We start from the raw sequence: 23,398 nt of genomic DNA, 5'->3' as shown, positions 1-23,398 counted from the left end.
ACAAGACCCAACCCACCGCCCAATACCTTGATATGCAAACGCCCTATTCCGAACATCCCTAGTAGTATCGTCTTCCGGGTGCTAGACGTGAAGGGAGTGCAGTCTGCCGAGTGCCTGGGCGACTTAGTCTTCGATGCCCTCGGAGCTTGGCAGAGGAATCGCCTTGTACAGTAGGATCAACGCTGAGTGGGACTCGCCACCGCCGGCCAAGGCCTCGACCTTGTCGACGGTCACCTCAGTTACTTTGTCGTCATTGAACCACCACCAGTTACCATCTTCCTTTTCCTTCTTGCCCGTTTTGGGATCCACAGCTGCCGTCTTCTTCACGTATGCCGTGTAATGACCGCTATCCGCGCTGGCGCCCTGATGGGTGACGACGCCGCGGAGCTCGTAGAGGCCTGACTGGTTCGCACCATCGTCATCACGCAGAGAAGGATCTATCAGGGCGTTGAGCTCCTTCTTGGCGGACAGAAGAGCGGCTTCGCTCTCCGCCTCCACCTGAGCATCTGTCTTGTAGGTCTCGCCCATGACGGTATCACCGTCACCTGCCTGCTGCGACTTGCTGGTCTCGCCCTGCCTCTCCTTCTTCTCCTTCTCCTTCTTCTCCTTTTCCTTCAACTCCTTTTCCGAAGGCAGGCCAGAGCCACCGGCAACATCACTCATATCCTTGTCGTGCGTCTTCTTCCGGCGTTTGCGGGCACGCTCAATGTCCTCTTCATCCTTGCGAACCTCACGGACCTTGTCGCGGACTGGTATCAGAGCCGACTTCAGCTCGTCTGAGCAGAACTCAACAATATCCAGCTCTTGAGGAAACGTGACCTTGCGCATGATCTTGGCCTTCTTCTTGGTTTCCTTCTTCCAGAAAAAGCGTACAAAGTGGATGGTGAGGTACTTGGGAGCTCGGGATATCTTGGATGTCCTGGTATAAGTGGCGTCACGGCCAAGCACCTCTGACCTCTTCTCCAGCTTCTCGCTTAGGGCGGCCAGGAGGCCATCTCTCAGGTGGTTTGTCTGACTGTCAATATGGCAGTCAAGCTTGTAGAAGGTATCTCTCGAGACAATGGGCTGTTCGCCACCATTCCGGGCTTCCTCTTCATCACACTCGAGGACGGAGGTGAACTGCCCTGCCATGTACTTGTCGACGAAAGAAACACCGGGCGCATCGGGGGACGTCTTGATCGTGACCTTCTGGCCCAGCTGTTGAACGATCTGAGACCATGCCTCTTCGGCATCTTGCTGGGCATATCCAGGGCCGCTCTTGGACTTTTCAGCAAACTGAGGGAATACGAGCCTCAGCGCCGACAGGAAGCTCATGGGAGGGATGGACTCTTGCGTAGAACCCATGGTCTTGTATAAGGCGGAGAGCTGGGCAGCCAAGTCGGCCCGCGCCGTGCCCGTCGTTGGGTTGTATGTGGTCAACGCGGTCTGGAGTTCGGGGATGGAACGAAGCGTCTGCAGAGTCGAGTTCAGATAGCAGGTGTTTCCGAGATTGACAAGGCCGGCGGGGATGGCGCCGACCTGCTGGGCCTGCTCGGCCTCGGTCATGTCCTCGACAAACTTGATCTTCTCCGCTGGACGGACCAGATCGCCGGCGCTCCCTCCTGGGCTGCCCATCATCATGATGTTCTGACCGGCCTTGAGGCCCAGCTTGCCCATGTTGGCGTCATCTTTGAGCTGGCCACCCTTGATGAGGATCTTCTGGCGTTCGGGTTCGACGTTGGTAAGGCTGAAGAGCTGGAGCTTGAAGTCCAGGCCTGTGGATTCGGGATCGACCTCTACTTCATATTTCTTGCCCTGATGCTTCACGACAACTGAAAATCCAATACTCGCGTTAGTTAAAGCATACATATTCGAAAGACCCGAGTAGAAGATGCTTTCTGTAATCAAGAAGGCACCGGGGGGCAGCAAACGCGAGGTGGCGGTAGTGGGGGGTCACAAACCAGGTACGGAAGCCATCGTTGCAAGGTTCGCTTGAGGAGCAGCAGGGAGGACGCCAAAGGGACGGGTCCTTTTCTAAGCAAAGTTTTGGTGAAAAAAGGAAATCGTAGTTCTTTGATGTTGCCACAGCAGAAGGAAATGAAGTGCCCGAGGCTGAGATGCCAGACACGGAGAGATGCTAGAAGGGAAGAGAAGCATTGCGGAGCCTCGCTGGCGTCACGGCAGTGGTACCTGATGGCGGGCAGGTGTGGCGCATGTGCGTGGCAGTTCCTGTCGATGCTCCAGGGTCTCCGGCATATTATATAATCAGGCACGTGAGGCCTGTCTCGCGACATGTGGCGCAAGCTCCCGGCTGGACTGTGCTTACCTCATCAACCTATGCTAACAGCCTCACAAGCTGCCTGATGTGTTCAGTGCTGTAGCAGGAGCAATCAGGCCAAGCAGCGCCTGAAGATTAGCAGAGCTTGCCCCACCTTTCCGCCTGCTACAGACGTCAACCTCCTGTTAGTGACATGCGGATCCGAACCCCGCGGATTTCCCCTACCAGTCCACGTAACGAAAGTACTGCACCACTACCTTGCTTCGCACCGTCCCGAACCTCGAACCCCAAAGCTCCGGACTCCGACACGGACTGCGAATAGCTTCCTGCGACACATTGGCCCAGCCCAGGGCACGCAGCAGCTTCAGCAGCCATGGTACAAACAACCCCTCCCAGCCGCTGCCTCCCTCCTCGACACCCTCATGCGGCCATTCCCCCCCTGAAGCTGGCGACCTGACCGCCGCTGACATGCTGTGCCCTCCAGTCTCAATCATTGCGGCCGTACCTCCAATGCGTGCGAAGCAGCCTGACTGCCGCCTTGACGCTGTCCAACTTTGCCTCCCAGACCACCGAGCGGCACAACGTGCCCGAGATTGAAGCCCAGACCTCTCCCGAGGTCCTCCTGACGCCCCTCGTCATCGCGCGTAACGAGAACGAGCGGGTGCTGATCGAGCCCAGCATCAACTCGGTCCGCATCAGCATCAAGATCAAGCAGGCCGACGAGATCGAATCCATCCTCGTGCACAAGTTTGCTCGTTTCCTGACCCAGAGAGCCGAGGCCTTCTTCATCCTGCGAAGAAAACCGATTCCCGTACGTGATACCAGCCCATCCGAGCTTCCCACGGCTGGAGGCGGCGTGGAAACTCGGTTTTGGCGACACGGAACCTGTTCTAACGCGTTAATCGAAAATAGGGCTATGATATTTCCTTTTTGATAACGAACTTCCACACGGAGGAGATGTTGAAGCATAAGCTGGTCGACTTTATCATCGAGTTCCAGGAGGAGGTTGACAAAGAGATCTCTGAGATGAAGCTCTTCGTACGTGGCCCACCCAGTCTTAGATCGCCTGGTCCCCGGCGTGTTAAGATTGATCGATTTGTATTATATACTGACCTTGGCCTTTTGTGTCTACAGCTCAATGCCAGAGCACGATTCGTTGCCGAGTCATTCCTGACACCTGTGAGTATACCACCCGTGGCATCCCGACCCGCCTTCTATTTGCACCAGCTGACACTCTCTAGTTTGATTAATGTGGCGATCAATTTTGTATTACTGAGGTGGAATGTTCCATGTTAGCCCCAAAGCGAATCTTAGTGCTCACATCTCAAGTCGGCCATCTTTCCATGTGAGATTCGAGTGAGATTCTGATGTTTCGGGAACATGTCGGCCTCTCTGCATGTGGCGATGAGGGTGACGAGGGAAGTGTGATAGTCTATATAAACAACTTATAAACCTAGTCGTTACTGACAATATCGCTCGCTCTAAATTCCCCGTCAAGGTCACCTCACTCCTGTCCCCCTTAGCTTTCACCCAATGATACAGCCCACACCATCAGACTTCGTCCGTTTGGCAGGTAATCGTAGCATGATCAAGTGGCCGTATAACTGCCGCAACTGACTTGGGGCGATACTCAAATGACTCGTCGTGGTTGGTCTATAGGTTGTCCATGTGGGCCAAGAGGTTACGATGATAACTGGTAGCATCGTCGGGTCTAAGAAGACCCAAAACTGCGATGCTGCGAACTCGGTATATCTTCACTTCCATACCTACTGATGGAAAAGAGACTCATGGCCCGCTTCTCCCTCCGCTGAAAAACTGCTACCCCTGGCTCTTGACAGCTGCCTCGAACCGGCATCTTCGCCGCCTGGAGCCTCTGGAGGCCTGACAAGCTGGTTGCCAGTCCGGCAACGCTCGGCCTGCCAGCTTCAGCTTCAACACCTGGCAGTGCGCGCAAACAACAGCTGCAATCCAGGCACCATTGCTGAGGCCACCCCACTCACGCACTGTTCAGAGGAAAATGACCACAAAATTCCCAAACACCCTCCTCTTCTCTCGCTTCTCTCTTTTCTCACTCTCTCCTTACCACTTCCTCACCACCACATCTTGCTCTACGAAGGACCTCACCAAGCACCCCTCAAATCGAACTGTCGCGCGAGTAGAAGGTATGCTACGTCTCTGTGTCTTGATTTCTTGTATTTTGGTGACGCGGAATACTCTCTTCCTTCCGAGAAAGAGGCAGCTGTTTCAACATCTGTTGGTTTACGGGCTCACTTCGCCTTCGTCAACTTGGCGATTATGCTCTCGTGCTCACCAGTCATCCTCATCGCACACTGCTCTTCACATCTCATGTGCTGCGAACCTTCTGCCCAAACTGCTTCCATTCAGTCACACAACTTACTGGGGCCTCGCTAATCTTCCGGTAGTTCGACGTCGCCGACATGGCTTCAAGTCGCGCAAGAGATATTCGCGGCATGAGCTTTGGCGAAGCACCCTTCATCGAACCTGTTTTGGAGACGACGCACACGTCGGCTTTTGCAGATGGAGAGGCTCTTCAACTGGTCTCCGACGCTTCTACTGGCCGCAACTCGTCTAACAGCACTCGAAATACAAGCTGCGGTGACAATACCGAGCCGAACCATCAAGATGCCGTTCAGCGCAGCTCGTTCAACCCATCTGCCCGTATTTGGGTCCCTCCCTCAATGAAGCAGGTGAGTAAAGATCTCAGAGTTACCATACACTTTCCCTTTCCATTCCAGTTTCTCTCTGTTACCCTTTGTTCTGCTTTGGCTTGATGAAGGCTTGCTAATCTACAAGTAGCTGAATGGACGAGAGGATAACGCTGCCCCTCTTGTGGTTGGATACCCCCCTAGCTACCGCGTTGCAAACTCGCATCAGAAGCACAACCAGGATCAGGTCCAAAGCCTTACTCCAAACCAAGGTCAAGGGCTGGCTGAGAACCAGCATCAAAATCGATTTGACCTCGTTTCGTTTGCCCTGGCTCACACCCGAGGCCATAGCCAGGACGCACATGCGGGCATGCCTTAGGAAGGCGCCCCAGATAACGGCGGCCTCGGCGAAGCCCAGCCATCGGTGCAATATCAGTATGACGGCTTCGAGCCTGTGGCGACAGAAGGCCCTGATGTTCAGTATCCGAGTCTCTTCCAAGCCCAGACTCCTCCCGGTCGCTCGACTGCTGGCATCCATCAGCAGGCAGAGAGTGGCCCTCGCACCAGCCTTCAGCGAATGGCCGACCCCAATCCTGAGCAGCATGGTCGTTCATCCTTGATCCCACACAGCCAGTCTCTCAACTCTCTCCGCCCCGGCGAAGAGGTTGCCAGTCCTTCCGAGGTCACTACTCCTCATCGCCGCTCTGGTGCTCCCATCCGTGGCTATTTCAGTCCGGGCATGACGACAGTCGCCAGCGAGCCTCGCAACTATGCTCCGCGAACTGCTGGTCTACCCGCCTCGATCAATCCCATCATGATGCAGCCACCTCCGAGATTTGACCTCGGGCTTGCGGCAACCCCTAACCAGGAGATTGATCGCGACGCTTGTATTGTGAGGCAGATTGTCAGGCCTTTTGGTGTGCGACTCAGCGAAACCACTGAGCTCTCTGAAATCCCGCTTGATTTCACCGTCAACGCTCCAGTGATGCCGGCACCACGCTCCCACAAGCTTCTACAGCTGACCAACACCATCACCGGGCTTCCAACCTTGGCCGACGCCATGGATCCGTCCAACTTTCCCTTTGTCGAAGCAGCCAGACTGGCGAAGCCCATGAATTGGGGCATTATCAAGCTAAAAAACGTACGTGGTCACCATTGTCTTTGGGGTTTTTCAGAAACTCTTCCCACGCATTGACTCCGCTAACGCCGCGATCCAGATTCCGTTCTCGACCACCCGTGCCGAGGTGATTGCCTTCCTCGGGCGCAACTCCAAGGTCTTGAACGATACAGACGAAGGAGTGCACATCATCATGGACAAAGTGACGAGCAAGACTATGGATGCCTATGTCGAGTTTGTATCTCTTGAAGATGCCATGAAGGCGGTTGAGAGACACCGAACAAACATCGTCGCTGGCAGATTCAGCCGCCTTGGAGACCGTCCTATCGAGGTGGAGGTGACTTCTCAGGCCAACCTCATGAAAGATCTCTTCCCGATTGCTCGCGGCGTCTTCTGGAATGGCGTAACTCCCGAGATTCTGCCTTTCGATCCCAGCCAGCCCTGGGACAACTTCAAGGGTTTCGTCTCCGAGGAGGAGATGATTATGCTTGTCAAACACGTCGAGGTACCTCATCGAGTACGTTTTTTACCGCCCCCAACAATATCCTCTCCCCTCCCCCGTTGCTCTTCTCTATTCCTCTCTTGTCTTGAAAGGTCCTTCTTTGCGACTGTCTCGTGCTGACGACTACGTGAATCAAGTCTCCTTTCTCCAGGGACTGCCCGCAGCGCCCATATGAATGCTTGATCAGCACCATCAAGAAGTTTCCGTGGTTCCGCACCAACTGCGTGACAATCAAAGAACGAGAGGCGATGTACCAGGCTACCACTGCGCTTATTCGCCAACTCACTCGCAGCATTCTTCTCCAGGAAGACGCCGCGCACTTGACTCCATTCCTACTCCGGCGTCTTGTCCAAGCGGCCATGCTCTGCCCAGGCTTCACGCCGTGCATGAAGGATGGCATTGCTTGGATCACCAACATGCAGGCGCTTGATCAGGAGTATTATCAGCTGCCACGTTTCGCTGACCGCTGGCGCCACCAGTATGCTATCGGCCCAAAGCCTGGATTCCCTCAGGACGTTGTCGAGGTATGTTTGACATATTTCCAACGGACTTGGACCTTGACCAGTTTTTTAGCAGCAAACTAACACTCGTGTGCGTGTCTCTTTTCGTAGTGGTATGTGACGATTATTCGTGAGCAATCTCAGAAGGACATTCTTGCCCTGCCCTTTCGAGAGCGTGCCGAGCTCCAAGAGCGTGCCGACCAGACAGACATGTACTGGGGCTACTTTTGGGCTGAAGTTGGATACGGCCTCGGACCGCAGTTCGACGACATGAGCTTAGCGCAAGCCGCTCACATGGAGTTCTCGGCTGTGGAGCGTATCCTCACGCGTGCCCTTACCCAAGCTTAACGCTGCGTGGTTGTGCCGAAGAAACAAGAAAGTCTCCATGGGTCAGCATCCGGCGTTTGATTCTCTTGTGTGGGTGGAAGTGGGTTGAAACAAAAACAGCATGGTCAAGTTTGGAGGCATTTCTCTCCTTCTGATTCCGGTATTCGGTACTCTGTCTTTTGACCTTTTTCGATGGTCTTCGTTGAGCCTTGAATCAGGCAAGGGAGCCTCTGCCGCGGTGCAATCTGGGTGAGCAGGAGTACACATAAGACGGACACGGGGCACATCTTTTCTATTCCTTTTCTCTTCTTTGCCTTCGCATCTTGTTCTTTCATACCCGCAGTGAATGACTGGTGGCGAGATGAACGATTCATTGGTAGCCCGGAGTCGAAATCATGCATTTGCTTGCTGCTGGCTGGGGAGTTCAGTTGTCGGCTGGATGAGGAGCGTGGTGAATGACGTCCAGGACTTGCAAATGGGGATAATGATTGCTTTCATCTCGAGTCGGGAACTGCGAAGCTGGGCGGCCGTCAGGCGAAATGGGAACACAGGGATCAGATAGTCCACAGTCAGGAATGCGAATGACATTTGGTAAACCGGGCGCTATGTGGACCAAAGAGCAGCGGAAAAGTTTGTGCGTGTAAGCGAAGGACATGATGATGTTCGATGTTCAAGGTGAGGGAAAAAGGAGATAAATTGGCGACAAATGTTCGAAATTGGTCACCGAACAGCATCAGTCACCTGAACTACCGAGCTGCTATCTGAGGGTGGCGGCAGGTGCAGAGGCCTCATCATTGGCTCTGTTCCTATACCAGTACTAATACTCCTCTAACCGGGCAATGACCTTTGCTTCCCTCCTTCTCGATCTGCGCGTGGCATGATGCAGACCAACTTAGACGTCGTAACCGAAGCAAGAGTAAGGTAGTTCCTTCCTCGTGTTCGGGCACGTTCGGGGTACTTGCCTTCATATCAAAACCGGCACGATTTCGGGAGATGTTTATCCGCTCGAAGTACCTTCAGATTCACAGCTCTGAGATTGAGCAATGCATGGCGGCCATATGGCGCCCGAAGATGAAATGAAAAGAACTGGAACCAATCATTTCATTCAGCAGCAAGGGCTTCTAAAGCTATCAGGTACCCGGCCGGATATTGTTCACTGGCGCTATCGTGAGTGTCTTACCCATCTAATCTTAGAGCGTCTCCCTGGTAATCCGCACATGAGCAGACAGCTTGAGAACCTGTCTGGTTTGCGTTAGTGTCGCTGGGGCGATTGACCGGTTAGCTGTACGAAATCACGGAGCTTGTCCCGCGCAGCACGGGGAAGCCTCTAGAAGATGCAACTTATTAACCTGTCTGTAGGGAAAGTCTTCGTACAGCAACAACACAGAAGGGCGCCTTTCTTATGCAGACTTGGGTAGTATGTACAGGCAAGTACAAGGTGCGCGTGGATTCGTTTAACTTGAAATTGCCATCCCGGATCAACTCCAAAAATAAACATGCTGTAAATAACCATCGATCCGCGAAGACGCACCATTTCCAGGCCTCATCAGAAGGAAGCGCCTCCTTTATGCCCCAATTCCCATCGTCTCCTATCAGAGTAGATCTTACCAGCTCGAGGTACTACTAGTACTCGTAGTATCCAGTGCCTTCAAATTCCCGAGTCTTCTTTTTAACCGCCTTTACCTACCCTTGAGCTTCCGTCTAGCACTTGTTGTCTACTACTGAGCGCATTGTCAGCTGCTTTATCGTCTCACAGCAGCCTCGGAATTTTTGCAAATCCGTCCAGCCTTTCTGTACCACTCCGTTGCTCCTGTCCACTTGAGCTACCAAACTGTTTGACAGCAGTAGCCGCACCCTCAGCGAGCTTCCATAACTTTTTTTTTTCTCCCTCTTTGTTCTGCTTCCACCTCCGCGATAACAACTCTCCCTTTCCCGCTCCTCAATCAATCGTTTCGCCTTCTGCTGCTTCACCTTGAGCAGTCAACCAGCAAACTCTCCCACTCTTCGATCTGATCACCCGATCAATTCAGTCGCCGCCATGCCTGAAGAAAACGTGCCCGCCGCCGTCCCTGAGAAGGCTGAGGCGCCGGCTTCGACGCCAGACACGCCACTGGGCAAATTCACGGCGCGTCTTGCCGACATCATCAAGCAGTCGGGCCACGGCGAGATGTGGGGTGTCGAGCTGTCGAGCGATGCCAGCCATGCCCCAACCCAGGTCGTTCTCCAGAAGTTCCTGCGCGCCAACAATGGCGACCTGGCCGGTGCCGAGAAGCAACTTGCTGCTGCGCTGGCCTGGCGACGTGAGTGGCAGCCAACGAAGCTCGTCAGCCAGGCCTTCAACAAGGACAAGTTCAGCAGTCTCGGTTTCGTGACGAACCACAAGGACGATGCCGGCAACAACACCGTCATCACCTGGAACATTTACGGCGCTGTCAAGGACAACAAGGCTACCTTTGGCGACGTTTCTGAGTAAGTTTCCCCTTGTCAAAGAGCTTCATACACATTACCGGAGCATGGGCCTCTCTAACCCGGCTGGACGCCTGTAGGTTCATCAAGTGGCGTACTGCTCTCATGGAGCTGGGCGTGCAGCAACTTCATCTCAACGACATCAAGGAGCCTCTCCCAGAAGACGGCACCGACAAGCATCAGATGCTGCAGGTGCACGACTACCGGTCAGTCAGCTTTTTCCGCATGGATCCGGCTGTCAAGGCCGCAAGCAAGGAGACCATCTCCGTCTTCTCAACGGCCTACCCAGAGCTGCTCGCGCACAAGTACTTTGTCAATGTCCCTGCCATTATGGGCTGGATGTTTGGCGCCATGAAGCTCTTCCTTGCGCCGGCTACTTTGAAGAAATTCCACCCCATGGCATCCGGCGCCTCGCTGGCCACCGAGCTCAAGAGCATCGCCTCTTCCTTGCCTCAGGAATATGGAGGCAGCGGCGCTCCCGTCCAGCAGGGACTGACGGTAAAGCTCGCTGACGCCACCGAGACAGCAAAGGAGGAGTCCACGGCAGAGCCCGAGCCGGAGGCCGCTCCCGCCGCAGCTGCTGCACCTGCTCCAGCTCCAGCTCCTGCCTCCGAAGAAGCAGGTGAAACTGTGGTTGCTGCACCTCAGACAGTGGTACTTCCCGTGAGGCCCAAGGAGGCGGAGGAGACCCCGGCAGAGGCCAAGACAGACGATGCTCCTGCCGCTGTCGAGCCAGAAGTCAAGGCTGCGGAAAAGACGGCAGCAGAGGAAGAGACTAAGCCGAAAGCCGAGACCGAGGAGGAAAAGACAGAGGAGACTCCCGCCACTGCTGATATTGCACCAAAGGAGTCTGAGGCTGCGCCCAAGGACACAGAGGCCGTAGAGACCGCACAGCCGGAGAAGACGGCTTAGGGCGGTTCTCGGTGTTGTTCCTCGTGGGATCGTAAGTCTGATCCAATGTGAACCGCTGGGGAACGGAGCTCTCCATTTTGTTTGTTTTTGTTCTGTTGCTGCTGCGCCGTTGTTTTTGTTGTGTTTTTTTTGCCTTTGATGCCGTCTTTATGAGCGCAGGGCTTCGGTTTGCCCTGCCACGCTCCACTCATACCCATAATACCCTACATCATGCCCGAGAAGCTGTGCATTAGATTCCCCTTTAGATGTTTGTTCTTTTTTTGCGATCAATAGATGGACCATCTATTATTAGTCCAGAATCGACTTGTTTTGAGAGACCCACGCAAGGTGTTTGCTTTGTTGGACGCGTTCTGTGTTAAGAACTGTTTAGATGCCAGGCCTTCGGTACATACGGTACCTGGATCATGTCGGTAGATCAATACCACAATGCTCTGGTCTCGTTACGACGACGGCCACAGCTCAGCTCCTTTGCCTAAGTACTAACCTATCACGTCCATCCCCAACTGAGAGGGCCGGCATGAGTAGCCTAGAATCCGTCTTTGACTGAACTACCTGCGCAGTGGACTCTATCTAGTAGATGGAGAGTGAAAATGTAGACGGCTCTCCGTCTGCAGCGAGTTCTTTGATGATATGAGGGTACGGGCATCCCTTGTCTTGCCGGCATCATTTCTTCCTCCCGCTGCAGCTTCAGGGTGCAACCTATCAAGGCATCTGCTCCGCATCTAGCGATTCCTGAGGCTAGTTTCCACCATCGTCATCAAGAAGCTTGGCTTCGTTTAGTATCTTCCTTGTGCATAGGCTCCCTTGTCGGCCAAAAATGACCGAAACGGGGGCCTCCTTGACATGTGAGTTTAAAGCATAAGTGAGTTAAGAGTCAATGACACTTCAGTTACTTTTTTTGTTTTCGGTACCAAAGCAGAGATTATGCCCGCAAAGGATTGTTCATCCTTTCTCAGTGATATAGATAGAGACATGGAGTCGTTCTCACCGCAACGCCATTATTATCTCACCACGAACTGGGGTCATGGGAGGAAGAGATACAGGCCAAACTGTACCTAGACAAGCCTCAATTTTGTAAGGGCTAATATAAGGATCTTAAAAGAGTAGTATGCCTCGATCTGGACATTTATTCCCATCCTAATCTGAGTATCGCGAGTGAGCCAGAGCCGCGGCAGTTGCAGTGGCACGAAGAAGTTTCCCAACTGAGCAGAGAGAGAAGGATGGGTAGGACGTGGCTCATGCCAGGCTGGTAATACTTCAGTTCTCGGAAGGAGGTGAGCCGCGATGGAATCTTGAATGTATGTGTATCAGGAGACTGTGTGCTGTATTGGTGGCTTTGGCGTGAATAGTCGTACTGGACGACGGACTCCTCGAGGCAAGAGCGTAGAGGACATCCTTGGGATATGTAGCGCTGGGCAAGAGAAGATATGGATATTTTACATTTTCGAAGCAGTCTAGCTGGAGACGGTAGTGACGTTGTAAGATGAATGGGCGGCATTGGGAGGATGCTATGAAGATGAAGCAAGGTACAGCTTGCGGGCATCACCAAAGACTCACCTCCAGCACTGAGAGCTCGCGGCTGGGGCTGAGGCATATGTCACAGAATCAACATCTGAGCATTTGTCTTGTTTGTCCTCTTGTTTTCTAGTGGCCTTGAGCATGGCAAATAGCCGAAAGACGGCAGCGCATATAAGAACGGTAGGCAATATACGGTATGCTGGCCGGCGCATCAGCAAGCAGGACGCGAGGCCCTTTGGCGACTGGAACAAGCAGGGAGAGAGACGTATCACGGGCTATCACGAGTGCGGAGTAAGACAAGACAAGACAAGGCCAGGCCAGGCCCGGGGCCTTCCCGTCGACGGGCAAGGGAGGATCCGGGGAGAGATTGGCGACGGGAAGCCCATCCTCCTGTTCACGTTGGTTTTGGGCTCACAATTTCTGGCGCAACAACTCTGATTTAGCTCGGGCGCCTCACTCTCGCCTCAGCCGCTGGTCACCGTTCTTTGTGCTATTCTTGCGCCTCTTTCACCTTAACTTTTTGTCTTCCCCCCTCCACCCAGGCGTCGTCGGTATCCTTTCCCCTCTTTGCTCCGTAATAGTGACTCTGAAATTGTCAACCCTCTCCTGGCATACCTAGCTCCCTCAATAACTTCTGGGCGGCTAGATACACTCACGCAACCAGCCCGGGATATACGCAACTTGGTCGCAGTAGAGGAGACACGCAACCCAGGGCCAAGTCGACAAACGGGATTTTTATTTATTTTTTCCAAAGCCTTGCGGTGTGACTGCGAGAGTACGCGAGAACCGGTGAAAAGTACGAACTAGAAGAGAAGAACCCTCGAACACACAAAGAGGCAGAGAAGATCGAACAACGAAGCCCAGGCAGCAACAAAGTCATACACATACACTCTTCAGCTTCTTCACTTTGACAGCCTCAGTCGGCCTTCTGTTTCTCACTTAGCGCCACCCTCATCTCTATCGGGTCGGATCCTCCTCCGCCTTTTGCCCCCTTCTCACTGCTCGGCCGTATTACGCTCGACTTCATCCCGGATCGTCTCTTGTCTCGGTGCCTATCGACCCTCAGTTGTGGCTCCCCGTCACCACCCCTGACTGTCAAGCCCGGCAAAAAAACAGGCCTTGTCTTGGCTATTTGATCAAGGTAGGAAAAAAAAAGGCGGGTTAGCCATTAAGTGGCCTCGCTGCTCACCTCGCCTATCAGATCGAGGAGACTCGGTCCCTGGTCTGTCCACGGGCAAAGAAAAGGGTCTGGCCTGGTGCCATTACGGAGCACAAAAGCACGCATATCAATACCGCATACCTGACCATCACGACATCCCGATATCCCGTTCTGACATATTACCACCCAACCTACCTTCTCACCTGCTGCTAAGGTACAAGGCAGTAGTTCCTACACACGAGGACACCCACACACACATACACACACGCCTCGCCTTCACTCGCCGCTCACATTCACCCTCGTCCGGAGCACGCGGAGGATACGTGCACACACAACACAAGGTACGAGCGCACATGCCCCAGAGCATCCCGTCCTTGCACCAACGTCGAACATCACCTTATATAAGGCGCGTTGTCTCTAACAGGACTGAGTTACAGACCGCATACCGACCATTCCACAACATCAAACACCTTACCAGCAACGTGGTTTGGCCCTGACTCGAGTCAAACCCGAGATCACAGAAAAAAAAAGATAGAGGCGCTGCTTTGGCTATTTGCCGAGCTTGTCTCTTCTTAGTAGGGGGAAGCCCTCCTCCATTTATTCTCTCCTCTTATTTATTCATCCAGCCGAGTCCCGGGGCCGCCCTTTTGCCTTTTCCCTCCTCTTACCCGCCTGCCTTACGGTACTAAGGTAGTAGGCAAATCCGCCTCCAGCTGCTTATCTGTCTCTGCTGGCTACGTTAGTTAGCAGCTCTCACGCGTGCACCCGCGTTTTTTCGACGGGACCGTTAGCAGCCAACCTGCGACCTTCACCTTCTTCTCCCTTGCACTTCTTCTCTTCTCTTTTCTTCTTCCCTTTCCCTTTTCCTCTCCGCTTGGGCTTGGTCTGAGTACAAGCCATTCGCGCAGGCTGAATCCGGCTATTCCTGCTCTTTGATTGGTTTTCTGGCATCTCTTCTTGTTTATTCGGCCGCCTGGTTTGCCTTGTTCCGCTGCTATTATTGCCTACCTTACTATTGTTCCTTGTTTCTCCTGCTCTTGTTGTTGTTTGCTTTGCCTCTGCCGCCACTTCATGTTTGCACCCCGGCTGCCGCTATAAGTCCCGCCGCGCCGAATCGCACCTCGCACACCTCGCAACTCGCGCCTCGCAGCCATGCTGTCGTCTCTGCTCGCTGCTATCGACAGCAGCAGCTCGATTGAAACCGCGACGGACGACTCCTCCAACCTCGCGTCGTCGAGCTCGACGCCCCCGACGACGGTCACCGACACCGACAGCCAACACTCGGACACCTCCAAACACGATGTCATCACCGTGATTGACGACTCGACCGTGGTCGCGATAGCTCCCGCTCTGCCCGCGGCTGACGTGCCCTCGCCTCGCCGTCCCCAGCGCGCGCGGACGAGCCTGCCCGTCTACAACCTGGCCAAGCTCAGCGGCACCAGCGCGCATGGCAAACGCCGGGCCAAGGGGGACATCGTGGCCGACCGCAGGCGCCGGACCATTGCGGGCAGCACGGTCACGCCAGGCGACGCCCCTGCTGATGCGCCGCGCGACGCATCGGCCGCCGCCACCAGCTCGACCATTGACGCGTTGAACCTTCAGGCTTCTCCCGGCAGAAAGAGCACGCCGCGCGCGCAACGCACGTCACGGGCATCACCTCGCTCGCTGCGGTCAACGGCGCGTGTTGCCGCTCCGAATGGCAGCGCGAGTGCCGGCGCGACGCCGGTATCGGCTGTTGCGGCCAAGCTCTCCGTCACCAGCAAGCGCGGGCGCAAGACGGCCGGCGTCGGAGTCGAAAAGGAAGTCCGGTTGACACGCGAGCTGCGACGCCTGCAGGACACAAAGGAGTACAACCACATCGACGACCGCCCCGTCATCCACAGCGTCTGGTCCAATGGCAAGTACGTCGACCCCAGCCAGGCCGCAGAGCCCCAGCCGGCGCGCAAGAAGGCAAGGGTCGAAGAAGAGGCGGAGATCAAGGTCGAGGAGGTATCGGTAGAACCTGTCGCCCAGCCCAAGAAGAGGAGGGTTAAAAAGTACCTTAACAAGGGCCTCTACGCGGGGCAAGAGATGCCGCAAGACATCACGAGAGGGCTGACGGCGGCCGAGAAGAAGCAGCTGGCGCAACTGCCCGAGCTCATGCCACGCAGGGAGAACAAGGTCATGCCCACGCCCATCTTCACGGGCTTCCGGATCTTGTTGACCGGCCGCGATTTCAAGCTGCCGTTCCATGTCTGCAACCCGCTCCCGCCTGGCCAGCCGAAGCCGGACGAGTGGAAGAAGATGACCAAGAGTATGTGCCACGCCACCCGCTATGCCCTTGTCTCTACAGCAAAGAGATTATGCTAACATGCGCGCCCATCTAGACCGGTTTATTGGCGAGTCCAAAGAAGTCTGGAAAAAGATGCCGCACATCCTCGATTATCAGTCCAAGTGTGTGTGCAAGCCAGAGGACGGCTGCGGCGAGTCGTGCCAGAACAGAATCATGCTCTACGAATGCGACGACACGAACTGCAACATTGGCAAGGCCCACTGCACAAACCGCGCCTTCGCCGACCTGACGGCCCGGCGAGCCAGGGGCGGCAAATACCGCGTTGGAGTTGAGGTGATCAAGACGGCGGACCGCGGCTATGGCGTCCGCAGCAACCGCTGCTTCAAGCCTCACCAGATCATCATGGAGTATGCGGGCGAGATCATCACCGAGGAGGAATGCGAACGACGAATGAACGAAGTCTACAAAGATAACGAGGTATGTCCATCTTGTAAAGCGCTACATGTGCCATGTCATGTCACGGGGCTAACGTTGCTTCTCTCCTTGTTCCTCGGCAGTGCTACTACTTAATGAGCTTTGACCAAAACATGATTATTGATGCCACCACGGGCAGTATCGCCCGATTCGTAAACCATAGCTGCAATCCCAACTGCCGAATGATCAAATGGATCGTCTCGGGGCAGCCTAGAATGGCTCTCTTTGCCGGCGACAGGCCCATCATGACCGGCGAGGAGCTCACGTATGACTACAACTTTGACCCCTTTTCGGCCAAGAATGTCCAAAAGTGTCTCTGCGGACAGCCCAACTGCCGAGGCGTGTTGGGGCCCAAGCCAAAGGGGGTCAAGCCACCCAAGGAGACTGTTGAGAGTGCCGCCAAGGGCAAGGTCAAGGGCGGCAAGCGGAAGCTCGGTGAGCTCTCGGGGAACGAGGAGAACGAGGAGCCGGGCACCAAGGCGAAGAAGCCCAAGACGCAGCAGCCCAAGGCGAAACCCATCAGGACTCTCAAGGCCGTCAAGGCATTGAAGCCCATCAAGGCCCTCAAACCTGGCAAGGCCCTGAAACCGGCTCAGAAACAGCTCAAGCCCATTAAGGCCGTTCAGCCTGCAAAGGGCCTACAGCCCGTCAAAACTCTCAAGCCCATCAAGATGGGGAAGACGAAGCTCACGAAGCCCGCCAAGGTCTCCAAGGCCTCCAAGGTCTTACCCTCCAAGAAGGTTGCCCAGTCCAAAAAGGACGCTCAATCCGCAAAAACCGGGAAGAAGACGCACTCCAAAGTCAGCATCAAGCTGGTCAAGAGCTCGGTGAAGCCCAAAGGCCAACACAAGAAGCAGATCAGCTCAACGATCACCGTCAGCGCAGCCACCGAAATCATTGCCGCCGTCTGAGCGAACTCAAGCTGGGAAGGGTGCACGTCCCGGGACGGCAGGATGGGATGCGATTCAGCATGGCTTCTCGAGCAGCCTGTATGTGTGCGTTGCAGACGCTGCGTGCGGCTGCTCTTGTTTACCACAGCCTTTCGCCCCCGTCTCTGTTCGGACAACGCTGAGCGTTCTGCGCCATGGCATACTGAGAGTATGAGACCACCTTTTTGAGTCATTTCTCATTCCATTTCTGGTCAACCTTCTCTCTCTTTTCTTTCTTTCTCGGATTTCAGTTTCCCCTTTGTTGCTTTGGTGTGGGGACAAGGTGCGTGATAGATATTTTCCCCCCTGGTTTCCAATTATGCTTTCCATGTATTATTTCCATCTTCTTTTTCTTTTATTTGGTGATGGATCATCATTTGAGGGCAAAGGAGGGGAACGAGTCGCAAAAAAGGTTTGCTTTTTTTCCAGGTCTTTTGAATTCGCCCGTGTCTTTTGTAGTAACGTTTTGGAGTTGGGGGACGGGCAAACATTCTGTGGTTTAGGCGATAATGAGAGCTGATGATTTTGGGTACTATGCCATCTTTCGACGAGAACGTGACTTGACTCTTGAGTTCAGATGCTCGCTTGAATGTGCATGTCGATGTGGAAAAGCTTCTCTGGGTCTAACGTTTGGAGTTGCCTTAGGCAATGCCCGATGAGTTTCTGCGGTAGAGGCCCACATGGGAGTCGTCCTCACGATTCTATTGACTTGCTCGAGATACATTTTACTCGGACGATCCTTTATGCATCTCGTCTATCTCTGCTGTTCTCGGCCCGTCCCCAACAACTTTCGTCAATTCTCATCGAGTCCCACCCCTGAGAGGTCCAACTTCTCTTCTCTCTTCAGTTGGGAATTTCCACCATTTACGGACACCGTGGACTAAGATTCATCATATTTTTCCAACAGTCACATGGCAAACAATGAAGGATTTCTCTGAATACGAAATTGTACTGAAATAATTAAGGAAAGAATGGCGTAACGAATGGAATATCTACACATCTTGCCCAAACCCTGCCCCAACACGTCGAGCCAACTTTCCCAGTACCGGAATTGGTCCTCTCATCAACACTTTGCGGGCTTTCTCGCGGGCATACTCTGTCCGATGACGGGAAGCTTCTTAAGCACCACCAACGGGGGGCTGGCACAGAAGAGCTTGGCCGGCCTGGAAGCTGGGTGTTAGAGGTGATTTTCCCGTCAAAAGCCAGGAGCTGAAGCTGGGAATGGACTTACAAGAGGGGCAACGCAGCAGAGAGGCTGGGAGCCAGTCTTGGCGCAGACATTGCGGAAGTCGGTGCCGTCGTAAACCGACTGGGAGGCTATTGGTGCGGAAAAGGAGTCAGAAAGGATGACTTTCAAAAGAAAAGGATTGTTTGTTGATGAGGGCTCAACTTACGGACTTTGCAGTCGAGGCCAATGAGGCCGAGGACCTGCGTGGCACAGCACTGGGGGTTGCTGAAGAGGCCCGGGTTGCAAACGGAGCCACTGCCGCTGCGGTCCTCGAGAACCTCGAGAGGCTGGGCGACGGCGGCGGCGGCAAAGAGAGCGGCGATGGCGAAGAACTTCATTTTGAAGAGAGTGAAGAAGTCAAAAAGATTGAGTTGTTCGAAAGAGGGCTGGTTGGGAAGTTGTACTGGAGTTGTTCAGGCTGGGAGTTGGTGCTGATGAAGGAGAAGAAGGAGGCGAGACTGAAGGAGAAGAGATGGTATATTTATACTTCTTTGAGGCTCTACAACACTCCCTCGATCGAACGATGCTCTCTTCCTATGACCACTCCGGGCAGCCATCCTCTTCCTTCCGTTCAACAATTTCAAAACTTGGAAACACAACATGACGGCTGAGGTCCTTGCACATCTCCCTGCCCGCCGTCATCGACGCTTCCAACTCTTTCTTCGGGCACAGTTCAGCTGGCCCGACCACGTCCTGCATGTCCCAATGGTATCACCAGCTGCCCACTTCTCTGCAAGAGTAATAAACCAAGGTGGATATCTAATATCAGGTTGTGTCACGGTGACAGCAGCAGAGACGGGAGACGGTGCTCGTGCCCGGATTGTTCTATCCCGTCCTTTGCTCGGATGCTGAGGAGCTGATGCTGATCAGATACTGGAACGAGATGGTTGAGCTGATGGATCATGTTTCCGTCGAAGTCAGCTCATGTTCGTCTGGAGGCGTGAATCTGTTGTCTCTCTGCTGTACGATGCCAGAATATTGAGGGGAGGTATCGTCACTTGAGCTTCACAAAACCAGTGCCCGAATTCGCCCCCTTTCCCATCCTAGAGTTATGAACTCAACTGGGTGATTGGTCCTATTTTGGGGCTTCATTCTTTCCCGGGTTACACGCTGAGAGAGCTCATATTGAGACTCAAGGCTCATGGGACTGCAATGTATGTCTCGAGGCAGTGCAGGATGTCTCGGTGATCGAGATGAAGGCGCTGAATCTAGATACGGTGGCGAATGGACCAACCGCATCTGGACTCTCGAGGAATTCTTATCCGCCAGCCGCAGTCCCCACCCGGTGAGAAGGATTCATTACATGAGTTGTGACAAGTTACGACTACAGTTGAACAAAATCTGTTGGGTCATGGAGGGTGCGCCATGATCTGGTCTGACGCTGGGCAAAGCCGTCTGTCCAAGGCGTGGGAGAGTGAGCTTGGCAAACCTTGTCTGTGGGATTCAGTCGATGGAGAAGCTCAACGAACTGTTCTCAGCTGAGTTTGATTTCAATTACTCGTCACTTGGGATTATAGGAATTTTGAATTGAAGCCTGAGACAAAGAGAGACTGGCCCATAGAGTCCTAGTATAAGTCTCTTCACAAGTTATCCAAGCGTTGGTGAGGCTTGTGAGAAAGTTGTGAAGCCTCTAACGCAGGTCTGGGCCAATAGGATGACGTACCTTCACAACTGCCGTTGAGGATCAGGAGATTTGCAACTCGGTCTCCCTCTTTCGATACTAGTCGCCCTTGGCAATGACATGGATCTCTGGAGATCCAACCATTCAAAAGCGTGGCTCTCAGTGTAACCACTTACAGCCCATTATGCACGTCGTGCATTCGGTAACTGCATCTTCCGTCTGTGAGTCAAGGGGCGAGAAAGACTTCTTGACGCCCATCAACTATCCTGTACCTGGTGAGCTGATGCCACACAGTAGCCTTCTTGGACGATCTACGGGAAGTTTCCTAGACACAACGTCGGGCGTACCATCTAGAAGTGGTGATTCGGACTTGTCAGGGAACCACTGAGGTGGCACTGGTAAACCCAGATGCTCCTCTTCTCGGGTTATCGCTCCAAGCCACCAGTGAGCAGACAGGGTTGCTCTGCGTTCCCAAGTATAGAGCACATACCTTGTACAGATATGCATGCATGCCCTTTCTGTACCACCTACAGGAGCCACAGCAAGTGGTCTAAGTGTTGGGCCTCGTGTTTGATGGACTCATCACAGCCACGCAGACCAGCGGCTGAGAACGGCCAGCACCATGGCCGCCTTTGCATGCATCGTAATTTGAGAAACAAAGAAAAAACAAGGAAACTTCCTGTCCTGGCGCATCACGGCGGCTACGTCTCGTCCATACCACGTCCCTTTTCATTCAAATTGTGGCTTGTCTGACGGATGGCTTGCCGGCAGATATCCCGGACCCGGACCATACGAGGATGAGAATGGGTGGCAAGCCACAACGCCCATCCCGCAGCTTTCCTGGTAAAAACCAAGGACATTCGGGCGGCCAGGTACGAAAAGTACAGGGCTACTGATAGGCCATTGCCCCATTGAATTAGATTAGACGCGCATGAGATGCAACTGCAAAGTGCCATCCTTGGCATGACGCTGGGACGAGTGCTCCTCTCCGATCGAACAATGGGACTCGCCTCAGCTGCCCCCGTATTGTAAGCTGGAGGCGTTCAGGACAGAGAATCATTGGTGAGGAAAAGGCAGGGATTGTTTTCGGCCATTTCAGTCAAGTTAATTCTTGTTTTCGCCTTTCTTTCCACTTCACAACTGCAGCATCAACAACATTGATTTACTATCACGAAGTTGTTGTCTGTAGGTCTCAGTTTGGCGTCTTGGTGTGTCTGGCCGAACAAAGGGAGGGACGTGGCCTTACCAGCTACCAGGAATTCGAGAGCTCATCTCTCAGGAGCAACTGTCTCAGAGGCCTCAAACCTCCCACGCTATTGACGCCCGTTTGCCCGTGGCAATCATATGCGTGTAACATATTCATGCATGGCGTCGTCTTGGTTGCCGGGCAGCCGCGCCGTATTACATCAGCTGGTAAGGTCGGCTCGAGGCGGGATAGTAATGTCAGGATTCTACTGGGATCACCAGTTCAGGATACTAAATGTCAATCAGCATCTCGGCAAAGCTGCAGGACAAAGCGTTTGAATACGTAACGTGAAAGACGCCAGCCAGATGGGCTATTCGAGTGGTTGGCAAATGGAACCGAATTACCCTACAACGATGAAGATGTTGGCGAGAGTGGGAAGCAGAAGCTGGGCGTCAAAATGTAACTTGTGATGGGGTACATATACTAGTTGTGCTTAGGTAGACTTTCATGTATCGCAGGCATTGAAGCCAGTCCTCTGATAATGGGAGCTCTGAGGTCGAAGCGACTCAAGTTGTAAGGTGTGGCAGATAGTTTTCGAAGGCGTGATGTGTATGGGAGATTCCTGCGTGTCCAGAAGGCATTGGCTGTGATGGGTTCATAAGAAACAATAATTGGCCGATCGACATCTGAAAAGCCATAATCATATAGTGGTCATTATATCAGTTTGTGGCCTAAGGGAAACACTGAAAACCGAGGTTCGATTCCTCGTTATGGCATAAAAACTTCATTTTTTGCTTTTTTTTTCTCTGTGGCACTCTTGCAATCGTCACCTCACTGCCCTACCCATATGGGTCATTTTTGAACTTCTCGGCTGGTTCTTGATACTGCTAGATACATAGATGCTTCACTGCTTGCTATTCCTTTCTGCTTATTATGGTATTCATTGCAGCTGTATGATGATTGAGGACCTTCTCGTCACTCCTTCTACTTCTTGAAAAGAACGACGATAACTGCATGAAAGTGGATCGCTTATTAAGCAGCTGGAGAATGGGTAAGAGCAGCTATCACTTATACCGAGAGACCTCACAACCCCAAATTCAGCCCAGTTTGTCAATTGGAAGTTCAAAATCTTTTCGGGATTTCCTTTTGTGAATGCCGTATTTTTGGGGTAGACAATGAATGTCTCACCGCAAAACTCATTATTGTGGATTGAAGGGATGGGTTCCATCTCAGCCACACTCTAGGTACGAAGGCTCAGTTTGAGCGCCTTACCAGCTAAAACACAAACTGGAAAAAAGGCAACAACGTATCGCTGGGTTATCATATACCCATTTTACAAAAGGCGGTCAGAGCAATAGACGAAGTTCATCACGTTACCGTTGATCATTTTACTAAAGCTAAGCCTTGGTGATGTCTCACCCATCTCTATAGTAGCACTAGCACTTTGGTAAGAAACACTGCCCCCTGCAGGTACGATCGAGCCTCAAAACGTGGAGACGCTCAGCCTCGTTTCAAGAAGACAAACTCGACGATCTTTCATACAGAGACTTGAAAAGTGAATCAATATACTGTCTTTGGATGGGTTGCTCAGTTGGAGGACGATACGCAGGATCGTGACTCATTCTCTTTACCCTCATAGTACAAACCACACTGAAGCTTTGTGGACAAGGGAATCGCACTCTTATATGGCAGCGAAAAGGGAGCTTTTTAATAAAGAACGAACTCCTAACGCGCTATCTATATTCTCGGTACATGGAACGAATGGACGGCACAGCCATGCCACAAAACGGAAAACCCAAACGAAAAACAAAGGAAAAGAAACAAGGAAAGACCACCGCCCAGATTATTCAGGAGGAGGTGACATGGTCTTGCGATGTGTCGCGACATCCCCTACCAAGCAGAATTCCGTCGTTCTCTCTTTCAAACGGATCTGTGATCTGAAATACGCAACCATTTCGTGGATATTGCCAAGTCGTTCGCAGAGCTCGTTGAGGACGGGATTTGTTGCAATGATGGTCTCGCGAAGTATTGTTGGAAATGCCCCTCCCCATCCCCATCCCCTTCCCCCTTTCGCCAAACACCAAAGGAAACATAACAGAGCCATATAAGGAAATCCGGGCGCAGAAAAAAGAAGAACCGTAGACTTTTAGAGCGAAACCGGGTATCTTAAAAACGCCAGAGCCAGTTCTATGGACGACCGCCAGGGGTAAAGAAACCACTGGCACATCATTTCGCGGGCCGGACTGGTCCCACGGCATCTTTGG

The 23,398-nt window shown here is 53.3% G+C and overlaps 6 protein-coding genes and 1 non-coding gene across 7 annotated transcripts; 5 read left to right on the top strand and 2 right to left on the bottom strand.

Moving 5' to 3' along the window:
- Positions 1-123: 123 nt before the first annotated feature.
- BBK36DRAFT_1155210 (cysteine proteinase) lies at positions 124-1,956 on the bottom strand (the record flags this gene model as incomplete). The annotated part of the gene is made up of 2 exons (XM_024893807.1): positions 124-1,811; positions 1,941-1,956. 2 exons carry the CDS (start codon positions 1,954-1,956, stop codon positions 124-126), a joined length of 1,704 nt encoding a protein of 567 aa, XP_024753723.1.
- A 236-nt stretch (positions 1,957-2,192) lies between these two features.
- On the top strand, positions 2,193-3,507 carry BBK36DRAFT_1155209 (ARP23 complex 20 kDa subunit; the record flags this gene model as incomplete). The annotated part of the gene is made up of 5 exons (XM_024893806.1): positions 2,193-2,198; positions 2,742-3,068; positions 3,170-3,295; positions 3,392-3,436; positions 3,499-3,507. The coding sequence occupies 5 exons, from the start codon at positions 2,193-2,195 to the stop codon at positions 3,505-3,507; spliced, it is 513 nt and encodes a 170-aa protein (XP_024753722.1).
- A 2,401-nt stretch (positions 3,508-5,908) lies between these two features.
- On the top strand, positions 5,909-7,390 carry BBK36DRAFT_1107865 (hypothetical protein; the record flags this gene model as incomplete). The annotated part of the gene is made up of 4 exons (XM_024889307.1): positions 5,909-6,064; positions 6,141-6,557; positions 6,680-7,066; positions 7,154-7,390. 4 exons carry the CDS (start codon positions 5,909-5,911, stop codon positions 7,388-7,390), a joined length of 1,197 nt encoding a protein of 398 aa, XP_024753721.1.
- Positions 7,391-9,407: 2,017 nt separating this feature from the next.
- Positions 9,408-10,309, top strand: BBK36DRAFT_1092838 (CRAL/TRIO domain-containing protein; the record flags this gene model as incomplete). Its single annotated transcript, XM_024889040.1, has 2 exons — positions 9,408-9,838; positions 9,916-10,309. Coding segments are annotated over 2 exons (825 nt in total), but the record flags the coding sequence as incomplete, so codon positions are not given.
- A 4,291-nt stretch (positions 10,310-14,600) lies between these two features.
- BBK36DRAFT_1086996 (SET domain-containing protein) lies at positions 14,601-17,081 on the top strand (the record flags this gene model as incomplete). The annotated part of the gene is made up of 5 exons (XM_024888968.1): positions 14,601-15,717; positions 15,791-16,173; positions 16,254-16,706; positions 16,779-16,874; positions 16,920-17,081. Coding segments are annotated over 5 exons (2,211 nt in total), but the record flags the coding sequence as incomplete, so codon positions are not given.
- A 1,136-nt stretch (positions 17,082-18,217) lies between these two features.
- BBK36DRAFT_16079 (hypothetical protein) lies at positions 18,218-18,665 on the bottom strand (the record flags this gene model as incomplete). The annotated part of the gene is made up of 3 exons (XM_024897706.1): positions 18,218-18,262; positions 18,331-18,416; positions 18,494-18,665. 3 exons carry the CDS (start codon positions 18,663-18,665, stop codon positions 18,218-18,220), a joined length of 303 nt encoding a protein of 100 aa, XP_024753718.1.
- Positions 18,666-21,827: 3,162 nt separating this feature from the next.
- Positions 21,828-21,910, top strand: BBK36DRAFT_t16. The gene has a single exon. It is a non-coding gene; the product is annotated as a tRNA-His (tRNA).
- The last annotated feature ends 1,488 nt before the right edge of the window (positions 21,911-23,398 follow it).

Source organism: Trichoderma citrinoviride, assembly GCF_003025115.1.
Source record: "Trichoderma citrinoviride strain TUCIM 6016 unplaced genomic scaffold BBK36scaffold_1, whole genome shotgun sequence".
NCBI lineage: Eukaryota > Fungi > Ascomycota > Sordariomycetes > Hypocreales > Hypocreaceae > Trichoderma > Trichoderma citrinoviride.
This window is presented reverse-complemented; position numbering and strand designations above follow the sequence as displayed.